Genomic DNA, 14044 nt, shown 5'->3' with positions numbered 1-14044 from the left:
TATTATTTATAGAAATTTTCAATTTAATAAAATAATTGACTTACATTTTTTTGGTTGATATAAAACAGATTATATTGCTATTTCTAAAACTACTTCAGCTTCAAAAAAATGATTTCTAGCAACATTTTTAACAATAGGGACACTAAATCTTACTCATAGTTCATTATGAAAAAATGAAAGACAGTCTATGCTAATTTGCATATCATGAAGGGTGTAGGGTGTGGTAAGCATTTTTGTTAAGTATATATTTCTGTTATTTATATAGATATGTATTATTATGCAACTAAACATTGTATATAATTATGCCCCCACTGTGAATCAGAGTGGGGCATATTGATTTGACCCTGTCTGTTCTGATGTTGTAAACAGAATACCTCAAGATTTGATGGATGAATTTTGACCAAATTTATATAAGAGGTTCTATGTACAAAGTTCTAGACCAGAATAAGTTTTGAAGGTCATGGGTCAAAGGCAAAGTGAGGCATAGGTGTTTCATAAACACAGTGTGCACTTGCAGTTTTTAGTAGATTTTACTAAACTTGTTAGTTATGTCACATTATCCAAATATTTATCCTCCCTGTTTTTGTTTTATTTTTTTGAAACTGAGAAATATTTCAAACATGTCTAAATGTAAATTTTGGTGTTAATGTAGAACATTAGATAAATGAGTAATTGAGGTTTAACTTATGGTTGCACATGCTTGTCATTAGATTTAGGCTCTACTTACTAATGTTACTTGTAAGAGGTGAATTTCTTAAACTTTTCTCTTTATTTTCAAAATGGTAACTTAGTAAATTTTTAAAGATTTTAATATGTATTAAATTTTTTTGAATTATGGCAAATCACCTTTTTTTTTAGTAAAGTGTTCAAAATTATCATCAGATGACAACTAAAGTAAATCAGCAGTAACTTAATTATTATTATTAATAACTCTTTGTAGTTTAATTTATTAAAATAAAACATAATTTAAAGTGAAAATTGTTATGGAATTCATTTATTTTTTTAGGTGTTCACATAAACAGAGTTATAGTGTACAAGGTCGAATTGTTGGGAAGTGGCTACAGCCAGTGAAGTACTCGGTATGTCCTGAAGATTTTAACATTGGCTTTATGTTGGAAGACTGTTCATCAAACCATAGAGTGTCTGTGTACTTATCTGATATTCCACGGCACAGTTTCCCTTTGGGGTTGGTACCTGGTGCAGTTGTTGAAATATCTGGTCTTAGAAGACTCTCCTCTCAGAAAGGAAATATTTACCTAAAAGCCACATCTATGCTAGGCATTGAGTAGTGAGAGTGGATTGGGAGATTAATACAGACCTTTATAGGTTTGTTAATATTTATTTGATTTTCAGTAAACATATCTTAAGAAACCTGTACATTATACTGACTAACTGACTATATTTTCAGGGTAATTTAGACCTTATACTGGACAACTGTCCTTATATTTCCAGGGTGATTTAGACTGGTTATCAATGTTGTTAATGTAATGAGAGCAGTAATATTTGTTTCAAATACCTGAAGAAATACTTTCTACAGTTAGTTGTGTTTACCTTCCATACATTTGTTGGTCTGTAATATTTGCATTTAACACCTGAAGAAATATTCCAAAACATACATACATACATACATACCTCCACTGACACTAATAGCTATTTCTCAGTCTTCTTCTTCTTTGCCATCTAATGTTGTGTTTGCTTGCTACAGTCTTTATATACCCCACTTGACTGCCCTTGGCAATATCTAATTTGCAAACGTCTACTAGATTTTAAAAAGGAGGTGTGTAACATATTATCTGACTTACAGTTACTGTTCTTTTCTCTTCTAGGGCCCCTATTGATTTCTTTTGGAACTCACTCAGTGGTGACTGTTGCCCAGTTGGGTATGCTTGTATTTAAATTCTACACCAGCAACCTCTATATTGGTTCCTGGTAGCATTGGGTTCTGTCGAGATGATGGTGTTCCACCATCTGCACGCAATTCTGGATGGTGAAATCTTATTACAATATTTCTAATGGAATGCTACTCATGGACTATCATGAGTAAAGCTAAAGGGGATTTTGCCAGTCCCTGCTGATCTTAGAGCTGAATCAGTCGAGATCAGTTTGCTTTCACAAATTAGGGAACGTGGTTCACCTATTGCATTGTCTCCAGAGACCTGTTTCTCAGGACTCCCCAATGCATATGTTTCACCCTCACTTCTATTTGTGGAGCTCGGAAGTCCTTACCACACCCAGTTCCCAGTCATTTTGGAGTGTTGAGTTTCCTCCACTCTTGGAGAAGAGGGCGAAGTTGGGGACCAACCTATGCAGGAGCCTACTCATAAAACCTGTCCAGATTTGATGCTTAGCTATCCAGTGAGGGGGTGCTTGGACCCTCTTATGAACACTGTAAGGAGGTCTTATGTTGTTCATGCAGGGGGTCTACTACCTCCTCGTAAATCCGAACGCAACAAGGTCCCAACTTTGGTCCTTGGTGGGACAGTGTTCCACATCCTCTCCATAATTCTATGGGTAAGCAGAATTATCCTTGCCCACTTGGTGGGGGAGTAAAGACAACTGTTTGTAAATCCAGACTGGATGGGTTCTGGACTTTGGTGGAGTATGGTATATGATCCCATCAATTCAGACCTGGGAAGTTGCCTTTTGTACCTCTTCAGGTTGATCAGAAGGATTGTCCACATTGGTGTTGCTTTCTTTCATACTGGAAGGGATATATATCTGAGGTCCAATTGCCCTGACCACCAACTGGGGTACCATGACTCCTTAAATCCAACCCGAGTTGTGGAACGATGGCTGTTTGGTTGGGGCTGGACCATTATACTTGTATTATATTCCACCCTTTCCAATATTCTGTAGTGAAGAGCATACCTGTTCTGGATGTAATGTGGTGTTCCCCACTTTGATACCACTTCTCGTGGTACATAGTTGTTCTCTGCAGATTCTTTCTGTATGATCTCTGTCCTTGCCGGCCCCTCTGCCTTCTCAAAGTGGGATTCTATCTGTTGGTGTCAGCAGAGGTATGTATGTTTTGGAAGTTATCATTTTCCTAAACCTCCGCTGACACTCTCCCTCCCTTCCTCCCCACTAACAGCTGATGTTAGTGACCGGAATGAGGTAAATTACAAAAAAGTGATATTATTGTCTGCATATAATGCTTATATACAAGACCTGCATAGAGGGTGTTTGAGGCCTGGCATAAAGTTTTGCACATTAGATATTGCCAGGGGCAATTGAGTGGGGTATATAAAGATTGGAGCAAGCGAATACAACGTTAGATGGCAAAGATGAACATCGAGAAATAGCTATTAGTATCAGCAGAGGTAAATGTGGTTGGAAATACATTTTCAGTTTAGGAAAATGATAACTTTCTACTTTAGGTATGTGTTTATCTTCCATATGTTTGTCTGGAGTGTTTGTATCTAATACCTGAAGAAATACTTTCTACAGTAGGTATGTGTTTATCTTCCATATGTATGTTGGTCTGTAATACTTATACCTAATACCAACAGAAATACTTTCTACAGTCCATCGTGTTTATCTTCCATATGTTTTTTGGTCTGTAATATTTGTATCTAATACCCAAAGAAATACTTTCTACAGTCCTGTATGTGTTTATCTTCTGTATATTTTCTGGTCTTTGATTGTTATAGTGAGGATAGTTCTTGAGAAGATGATTTACAGAGCAGGGTATGTCTTGAATATATTTGATAATTTAGTATTACTGTCATTTGTTGCAATGAGATTTGCTATACACGTTAATGTTTCTGGTACTGAAATAATCACAGAAAGTTTTAAAAGGAGCTTGTTAACTTAAGTGCTATCAAAAGGTGAATATACTTTCATCAAGGATGAAATGATGAAGAAAGGCCCACCTTAAAGAGTATGATATTATTTTCAAGATGTTTACTGGTCTACAGTTATTGTTATTCTCAGGCTAATTGTAGCTTGTGCATTTGCTGTACATAATGCAAATGCTTGCTGTATTTTGAGATATGGTCTTTATAGAATTATATTTGGAGAATGTAAGCTGTCAGATCTTGGATGAGGACATGCTAACATTTCATTCAAAGACTTTTTTCTAGCACATAGGTTAAACTGAGTAGCAATTTATTCATCAAGGTGCAAAGACGAGCCACGTTAAGATAAAACTACATAAACAGAAGTGAAAATCAATTCTAGACCTGCTTTCCATTACTGTTGCTACATTCTTTGGGGACCAGGCATGGTCTAGTGGTTAGTGTGCTTGGACTCTGAATCTGAGAGTTCATGGTTTGCATCTCACTGCCACGAAAATGCACTCTGCTCTTTTGGGTCTTATGTGTGTTATAAGAGTGATGGTCAAATCCCACTAAATGGGCAGATAAGAGTAGCCAAAGAGTTGTTGGTGGGTGGCATTAACTAATTGCATTTATTGTATTCTATTACTTCAAAATTATGGATAGTCAAGTGCAGGTAGCCTCCTAGCAGCTTTTGTGAAAAGTTCTAAAACAAGCTCTTTCTATGGCTTACTATTACAGAATTCTCCGACTGAAAGTAGCATATTATATATTCTTAAAGTTCATGTTAACCTATATTTATTTTTATATCCCACAGGAAAGACTTCAGTCAAGATAGCAAATCAAACATTACAACCAGGAAAACACCGACACCTTGGAATTTTTTCTGTAAAGTAACTACTGATCAGATACAGTTCCGAACATTATGCCATATACTTCTTGTTCTGCATGTAGAAATGTTTCCAGTTTGCATTCATTGTTCAGGATCTTGGCCATGTGAACAGCATTTTGGAAGTGGATGCAAAGTAGAAGCCAAAGCTCGGTAAGTTTGTAAGATTTACATTCTTTTGATAGTAATCATCACATTGTTTATGTTGAGAGTAATGAAATAGTAAAATCTTTGGAAATATGATGATTTACTGCTAGGTAATTTAACAAATAATTAAGAATTGGCTTTTATTCAGGCAATTTATATATTGTCAATTTTTGATGAAACTTGTGTTTTTTCAGTACCTTTCTTGTGGTCTAAGCCCAAATATATTTTAGTTTTTAGATATATTTTGTATAGTAGGAAAGACGTATAGCTTGCCTATGGAAATCGTATCATACAGATAAGACTCTTGAACTAAAGATTTATTTTAGCATACATGTACCCATGCGATTTTGTGTGTACATAATATTAAGACATTTTTTCGAGAAACAGTAGTTTGTTTTCAAAACCTTATTAATAAGGTATATTAATTTTTTATTGTAAACTTATCATAATCATAAAAGCCAAGTTTCGGTCAGTCATTCAGTTGGTCATGCTCAATTTCTCCAAATTTTGTAAGTTACACGAGTCCAATTCCACTTTTCTCGTATAATACTTCCTCTTTTCATTGCTCTTTCCCACTTTAGTTGAATTCAGTTGCTAATATAGGCATAAATAACTCCTAAAGTTCAGCACTTTTATTGCTATCTAAAAGCCTGTCAAAGAGGGAGTTTTATACCAAGGAACTTTGTCACTCATAAACATAAATAAGAATAATAAAGGGCCTTCTAGCATCGGAAAACCAAAGCCTATCATGATCAATCTTTCTTTTACCTAAAGAATGTCTCTTCTGAGCATCACTTCTTGTCCCAGCATTCATTGATCAGTTATTTTCTAATTGAATTATTGAAATAGTTCTCTTAAAACCACATTTCTTATAAATACTCAATCATCATTTAAAAACTTTTCATAACAAACAGCAAATTAATTTCAATTCATGCTAAATAAATGCAAATGCATATTGGAGGATTCAAATTTGGTAGGCTTTGGCATCCCATCATTTTTGACTGGCTTTTATACTAGTTTATTTATAAAAAAGATATATTTTTATATCTGTTTCTCAGTTATTTTACAGAGTAATTTTTATTAAATGCTAGTATATCTCTGTTTATTTGTAATTACAGAGACATTTAAATGAATGTGGCATTTTGATTTATGCATCCTTTCTAGTCACTTGTGGTCAATATATTTAATATGAATATTGCAATACAGCCAAACAAATTTTTAAGGGATAATTATTTAGTGGTTTTTGATTTGGCTGCATAACATATGGATGATTTGAGAAAAAGAAAAAAAATATATACATATAATGTATCATTTGTATGGCCTACACGTGTAAGGAAAGTGGCAGTTTAGATGTTTTATGTTATTGACATTTGAAATAAAAGAAAGTTTGTGTAAGTGATTTGGTTGTAGAATTATAAAATATTTTTTCAAGTGTGTTGGTAGATGATGGGAGTGGCCAAGCTATACTTCACTGCACAGACAAAAATGTTCAGAGTTTGTTGGATTTGACAGACCTAGAGTTTGAAATCTTTGCAGAATATGTCAGGACATCTGAGAATAGATTGGACTATGATATGGTATGTTTTGAAGCATTTATTGATTAAATAGACTACTAATTGGCATACATACGTACACTCTTGTGTGTTCATATATATAAAAATTGTTATTACACTTCATTTTCATAAATTATTTTTTTTATTTTACGATCTTAATGTAACTTGGTATTTAAAACTGAAGGTACTTGTTCACAGGAGGTAAATATTATAGAAAAGAGTCTGTAATGTCTATCATGGATCAATGAAAATACTGGAATTGTTTTGTCAAGCAATTATCACTTGCTGAAAATTAATGAGTAAAATATAGCATTTTAAAAATAAACAAAAATTATCAAAAATGGATCTTTTTTTTTGGCTTCAATATTATGCTTTTTCCACAATCTAGCTTATCTTACTGCATTGTGCAAGCATTTGTAACATACATTCTGAACATTAGAAGGTCAGACCAATTATTGTGTATTGAATTGACAGTAAGTTGTATAGTTTTTTTAATAGTTGTTCAGAAAAGCTATGCATTTAACTAAGATGACCACCAGAGACTCAGTGGTAAGTCTAAAGGTTTCTAACACACAAAATTGGGTTTCAATATCTGTGGAGAGCAGAACACATATAGCTCAGTGTAGCTTTATGATTAAAAATGAATAAACAAACAAAAAGTAAGACGTTTCTTTTCTTGAAATACCATCTCATAAGTATGCTAATAACATGAGATGATTTACATAGAAAGAGAGAGATTTTTTTAATGTTTTTCTTTCTGTGTCATGGTTTTTTGCCCAAATTTGTAATAATGAAATTCACAAGAATTCTGATTCTGGGAATTCACAGTAATAGGATGAATTCAGTCTTATTAGTAAACAATAAATGAAGTATAATACAGATCTTTATTAGTCTTGCTTTTTGCTAATTGGTTTTCAGGCTGATAAAGTTATGTCCTTTAGAATACCAGCTTTTTTAAAGGCATTTTTCAGAAATGCTGGCTGCGGTGTTCTTTTGACTTTCACTGTATTCGAAGTGAATGAAAAGGTTACTTCTGGTTCTTTGGTTAAACGTATATAAACCTGTTTACAAACAATTTTATTCTGTACTTGATGATGCCTTTATTGGCAAAACCATGTTTTTAGTAAATGAAGTATTTGTGAAATGTACAATTGTCTTTGTTTTTTTTCCTCGTTTCCGAATATCACAGTTTTTTCTACTTTAAAAGATATGAGAATATAACACTATATTCCATCTCACTAGGGCTGAAGATGGCCCAGTGGTTGGTGTGACATTCTATGGAATTGAGTTTATGTGGTTTATTTTCTGTTATCATACACATGAAAAACAATCGCTCTCTACACTTTGGGGCTGTGGGTGCATTATAAGAGTGATATTCAAATCCCACTGACCAGAGCAGCTCAAGAGTTGGCAGTAGGTGGTGTTATCTAGCTCCCTTTTTTCTAGTCTGTCACTTTGAAATTGAAACAGCTAGCACAGATAGTCCTTGTGTAGTTTTGCGTGAAATATAACAGACAAACAAAATGCACCCTATCTGATTTGTAGCTTATCAGGATTTTTTGAACATTTATTCAACATAAACTACCATGTTTTGGGATAAATTGAGAAACATTGTGAAAGCACATTCTTTTATTTTTTGTTTGTTTTGTATTACTTGCTATTCTTGAGTTTATTCAATTGAAGTGTTTTTAACTTTGATTTTGGTTCGCTAGTTATAGCTTGAATTATCTCAATTGAAATGCTTTATACCTTGTTTTTGGTTTTCTAATTAAAGATTGTGTTACAGCCAATTCTTGTCTAGCATCATATGTGTATCATGGAGTGAACTATTTTGAATTAGCTGAGGAAGCAAATTGTTTAACAATATAATATTATTTTATCAATTGTGTCGGTTATGAGCTTTGTTTTTTATTGCAAATCAAATCACCTATTTAGTATTATCACACCATAAAAACTTTATTTAAAACATCTTAGTAAGATGAGGATTTTTTTTAATAACGTTAGGCATCATAGAAAGGAATAACACTGTTTCTGCAGGAAATGCATCTGCACATTAATACCAAGTTTTACTTTAATTTACACTCTTTTTGTCAGTAGCATACATGATACAATAGCAGGAAGTGTAGACCACTTCAAGTCTTTTGCAGTTTCTATAAGACAGTATTTTGCATTACTATGGAGTCAGTTGTAAACCATCTCCTAGTAGCTCAGTAATAAGCTGAAGGGCTTATAACATTAACTTTAAGGGTTTGATCCCTGCATTGGCCACAACACAGCCCATTTTAGTGCTTTTCTTCAAGTAAAAAAAAAAAAGAAATTTCATGTAGTTTCTGAAACGTTTTTAAACTATATTAACTCAAGTTGCTATAATTGAATCCAATAATGGAGTTCATTATATCTTTGAATTTTGAATATAATACAAATTCAACAGTAGTAAACCAATTATACAATATTATTTTATATTGCTGATAGGTGGCGCTCTTAATATGAAATGAAAGAAAGATCAGTTGTTTACTTTATAACATTTTTCATTTCAGTGCCAGATTTTGGAATTTGATGATTTAGAGAAAACAATTTCATTCCAATAAGCAGTTAATGTAAAAATATGTACCATTTAGCAATATTATTCTCGTAAAGGAATTATCATCAAAGCTGTTAGTAGTTTTACAAGTTTAACTAAATATTTTGTGGGTATAAATTCAGAAATGGACTAGGTATATTTGCATTAATTTAAAGTTTTTAGTGCATATTATAATTCTAAACAAATGTGTGAAATTACTTGTTTAAAAATGATCTGCTGTAATAATTTTTAGTGTTTTTGTCATAAAAATAAAATTAGCAGTATACTGCATAGAATAAGTGCAATAATCTTTTCACGACATGAAGAATTGGTGCTAACAGACATAAGAACCTGTTCATGGGAGATTTTTTGTTTCAGTACAAATCTGAAGATGTTGGTTGCAATTTGCTATGTACATAAGAACCTGTTTATAGGATATTTCTTTTTCAGGACAAATATGAAGATATTGGTTGCAATTTGCTATATCCATAAGAACCTGTTTATGGGTGATTTTTTTTTTTGAGGACAAACCTGTGAAGATGTTGGTTGCAATTTGCTATATATATATTTATGAGAGAGAGAGAGAGAGATTTTGCACATACTACTGTTGCTTCACTAGGCTTTAGGGTTACTACCCAAGTATTTTGCCATAAGAGTCATGCTTCTAAATAAATTCTTGAATATGTATATTTTAACCACAACAGAGTAAAAAGCTATTCAAGGTTAGTACATTGTGAGAATAATTTGTTCAAGACATTGATGAGGTAGATAAATGATTGACATCATTCTAGGGAAAGAGCATATCAGCATCAAAGATAATTGTAATTATTGTGTGTTTGTTTTAATTCATGAAAAAAGTTATGCAGCTCTGTTTTATAAATTGAGCTTGAGTGATTTATTTCAATGACTTCTTAGTTACAGCTTAACTTTTTGTCAGTCAGTTAGGTTTTCAAAATAATAGATACCATGCAGTCAATGTACTACAGTTTGATCCCTCCTTTTTCAAGGATTGTTTTGATTTTAATAAGTACCACATAAAAGGCTTATAAAAAAATTATCTCTATAGGTGTAGGGGGATAAGTTAGCAAATTGGATAGAAGAGTGGCTAGATTAAAGAAAGCAGAGGGTTGTTACAAATGGAGTTCAGTCAAACTGGATTAATATCACAAGTGGGGTACCTCAGGGCTCAGTCTTAGGACCTTTGCTCTTTTTTGATTTACATCATTGACATAGATGAAGGGATAGTCGATAAATTATTTAAATTTGCAGATGATATTAAGGTCTTGGGTGTTGCTAGCTGTGAAGAGGATGCTGTTGATTTACAAAAGGATTTAGATGATTTAGTGAGTTGGGGAAGTAAATGGGAGATGGATTTTAATTATAATAAATGCATGATAATGCATATGGGTTATGGGTTATCATAATTTGGATTATTAATATAAATTGGATGGGAATAACCTTAACAGTGTCATGAAAGAAAGGGATCTTGGTGTAATGGATGATCAGTCTCTTATGCTATCCAAGTAGTGTGCTGTTGCTAGTGGTAAGGCAAATGGGATTTTAGGCGGTATCTACATAAATATTGAATACAAGTCTAAAGAGGTTATAATTTCATTGTACAGGTCACTGGTTAGGTCAAATTTGGAGTATTGTGTATAGTCCTGGGCTTCTTACCTTAGGAAGGACATTGAATTGTTGGAAAGGGTTCAGAGGAGGGTTGCTAGAATGGTGCTTGGGATGGAGGGGCTGTCATATAAGGAGAGGTTGAAATCTTTCAAATTATTTTATCTTGAAAAAAGAAGAGTTAGAAGGGATCTGATTGAGGTGTTTAAGATTTTAAAGGGAATTGATAGTGTTGATGCATAATTTTTTTTTTCATACTTAATGGTGAGAATGGTAGGACTAGTGGATACAAATATATATTTTGGCAGGGTAGGAGTTTTCTTCAGCCAAGACAGTTTTATTTTTCTAATAGGATAATTGGCCTTTGGAACAGGTTGCCATCAGATGTTGTAGAGGCAGTAAGTTTAAGTGATTTTAAGAGAAAGCTTTAATTATATGAATGATAAAGGCTGGCTTTAAGATATTTTAAAAATTTATCTATTAATATTTTTAGTTTAGTTTCGAGGATGGGACATCTGAGATGGACCATTAGGTCCCATGTTGTCCCAATACATTATATTATGCTAAAACCCAGTAAAAAGCCATAATCTTTTATGAGAGACTTAATGAAATAGTTGAAACTTAGCTAAATTCTAATATACATTTTAGAGAACTTTAAAAATAGTACTTAGGTAATTTTTTTTATGGTAGGTCACTTTATCTAAATGTTATAGTTATCTCTTATAGTGTGCCAGTTGTGATTCACTAAGAAAATTATTTTACTTAATTGGTAGGTTGAAGAGTAGACTTTGAATTCAGTTATAAAATATTGTGTTATAACATACAGTTAGGTGGAAGAGTAGAGTTTTAAGTTCAGTAGTAAAATACTGCATAGTAACATACAGTTAGATGGAGTTTAATTTAAGTATTAAAATGCTGTCTTACAATACAGAATTAGGTGGAGGTGTAGAGTTTTAAGTTCAGTAGTAAAATACTGTATTATTACTGGTAGGTGAATATGTAGATTTTGAATTCAGAAGTAAAATACTTAATGATAATTCTGTTAAGTGGAAGAGTAGAGATTAAATTAAGCAGTAGAATTCTGCATGGTAACATATAGTTAAGTGGATGAGTAGTGTTTGAATTTAAAAGCAAAATAATGTATGATAATACAGTTAAATGAAGATGTAGTGTTTAAGTTTAGTAGTAATATATATTATAATAATTCTCAGTTTCTGTCTGTCCTGAAAATGCCGCACATCTTACTATCTAAATGTGCATGCAGGTATACATTATTTAATTGATGTAAATATACTTTAGTAGACATTTTGTACAACAACATATTGAAAGCTTATCACAGTCTTTTAAAAAGAGCTAATGTTAGGTTGTAGAATAACATTATAAGTTTATTTATTGCTTGTATTAAGTACCGTTGAGTTTAGCCCTAACTAAACTAAAGAACAAAAGTACACAGCTTACAATGTTAATATATCTCTTTATCAAATATAAGCCATACTTAATAAAGGCTTAGCTAATGTTAGGCCAAAGGCAAGTGGACTTGTAGATTTTGATGTCTGCAATTAGAATTCTTTTGTATCGCTCTATAAATCCTGTATTTAAAGAAGTACTGTTCCAATAAAGATACTAATTTGACTGCAAATGTTTTGCAGGTCTCTGCTAGTACTACACGATAGTATAGTTACCTGATGGATTACAGTTTGAGTTCATTAATAAAATACTATTTAATAACATACATACAGTGAAGTGGAGAGGTGTAGTTTAAGCTCAGTAAAAAATACTGCATAATAACAATAAACGTACACTTAGGCATAGTTTAAAGATACCACACTAATGGAAGAATGCACAAGTAATAGATTTTATGTTCAGATTTGAATAAAATTATAATTTCATAGTTTTAAGTTTCCAACAACATCCTTTTTTTTTTGCTTAATTAGACTAGTTACTTGCATGTTTGTCTTTATCACTTAAATTCTGTTTAAGTATTGGACTGGCAAATCTATGAAAACCATTTTTATATAGTTAATCGATTTCATCAACTCAAAATTTATGTTTCAAATGATATATTTCAACACAGTTTTAGTAGATTAACTGAATATGTCAGTTGAAATATTTTTACATTGTTTAGTGAAGTAATTGATAATGTCAGTTGAACGTGATTTAGTAACGTAGTTGGGCATGACAGTAAAATATCTTAACATTGTTTTACTGGTTTAATATGTGTTAGTTGAAATATTTTTAATGAGTTAGGTGATGTAGTTGCATATTTCAATTGTTATGATCAACTGCATCATTAAGTTATGCTGAAATATTTGGACTGACATACAGAGTAATATCACTGAATTATGTTCAAATGTTCCATCTGATATGTATGCCTGCTACTGAATAACTTTTTAAAGAGTTGAGCTATTATGTAAATCAAAATCCATCATCAGTGTGTCAGTTGGCATTTAAATTATCACACTCATAAACATAAATTATATAATTTTAACAATTCCAACTGCCTTTCTATGTGCTTCAGAAACCTCTCTTAACTTACAAGTACTGTTGGTCTACTGCTGAAGTCCTATTAACGTTTTACTGAAGTCTTTACTGCTTAAATTCTGTTAAGTGTTTTGATGGAACGTTTGCTGCTGAAATCCTATTAACTGTTTCACTCGAGTATCTACAGCTTATATTGTTTTAAATGTTTCAACTACTGAAATCCTATCAAGAGTTTCACTGGATTCTATACTACTGAAATACTTTTAAGTATTTCACTGGATTCTCTACTAGTTAAAATCTATAAAGTGTTTCATTTGAATTTCTAATACTCAAATCCTTTTAAGAGTGTCAATAAGTCTCAACTACTAAATTCATATAAAGTATTTTACTTGGATTCTATACTATTGAAATTCTATTAAGTGTTTCAATGAGTCTCAACTACTGAATTCATATAAAGTATTTTACTTGGATTCTATACTATTGAAATTCTATTAAGTGTTTCAATGACTCTCAACTACTGAATTCATATAAAGTATTTTACTTGGATTCTATACTATTGAAATTCTATTAAGTGTTTCAATGAGTCTCAACTACTGAATTCATATAAAGTATTTTACTTGGATTCTATACTATTGAAATTCTACTAAGTGTTTCAATGAGTCCCAACTACTGAATTCATATAAAGTATTTTACTTGGATTCTATACTATTGAATTCATTGGAGCCTCCATTTCTGAAATCCTATTAATTGTTTCAGGGGAGTGTCTACTATTGCAGAAACCTTGTTAATTGTTTTAACTGGTCTGTTTACTTACTGCTGAAACCATATACTCTGCTTCAAAGCACTGACACCTGCTGAAATATTATCAACTGTATCAGTTGGAGCTGCTTACTGCTCTTGAAACCGTATTAACTGTTTAAACTGCAGTATCTTACCCGTGTCAACTGAATTGTGTTTTCTACCAAAAAAAAAGTTTTTTTTATAAATATATATAAAGAGAGAGAAAGAGACAGAC

The 14044-nt window shown here is 32.2% G+C and overlaps 1 protein-coding gene across 5 annotated transcripts in view; it reads left to right on the top strand.

The window, feature by feature from the left end:
- The window catches only part of LOC106478043, a 68123-nt gene that overhangs the window by 33280 nt on the left and 20799 nt on the right, over window positions 1–14044 (top strand). For 4 of the 5 annotated variants that reach the window (XM_022381562.1, XM_022381560.1, XM_022381558.1 and 1 more), the window contains 3 exons: window positions 1007–1326; window positions 4594–4818; window positions 6245–6389. In XM_022381562.1, coding sequence (XP_022237270.1) covers window positions 1007–1289 — 283 coding nt within the window. In that variant the 3' untranslated portion in view covers window positions 1290–1326; window positions 4594–4818; window positions 6245–6389. The remainder of the gene's footprint in view (window positions 1–1006; window positions 1327–4593; window positions 4819–6244; window positions 6390–14044) is intronic. The other variant, XM_022381559.1, reaches the window with a different exon arrangement.

The sequence above is a fragment of the Limulus polyphemus genome, unplaced genomic scaffold, assembly GCF_000517525.1.
Source record: "Limulus polyphemus unplaced genomic scaffold, Limulus_polyphemus-2.1.2 Scaffold175, whole genome shotgun sequence".
Classification (NCBI taxonomy): Eukaryota; Metazoa; Arthropoda; class Merostomata; order Xiphosura; family Limulidae; genus Limulus; species Limulus polyphemus.
The sequence above is the reverse complement of the archived record's forward strand: the minus strand, read 5'-3'. Positions and strand labels throughout refer to the sequence as shown.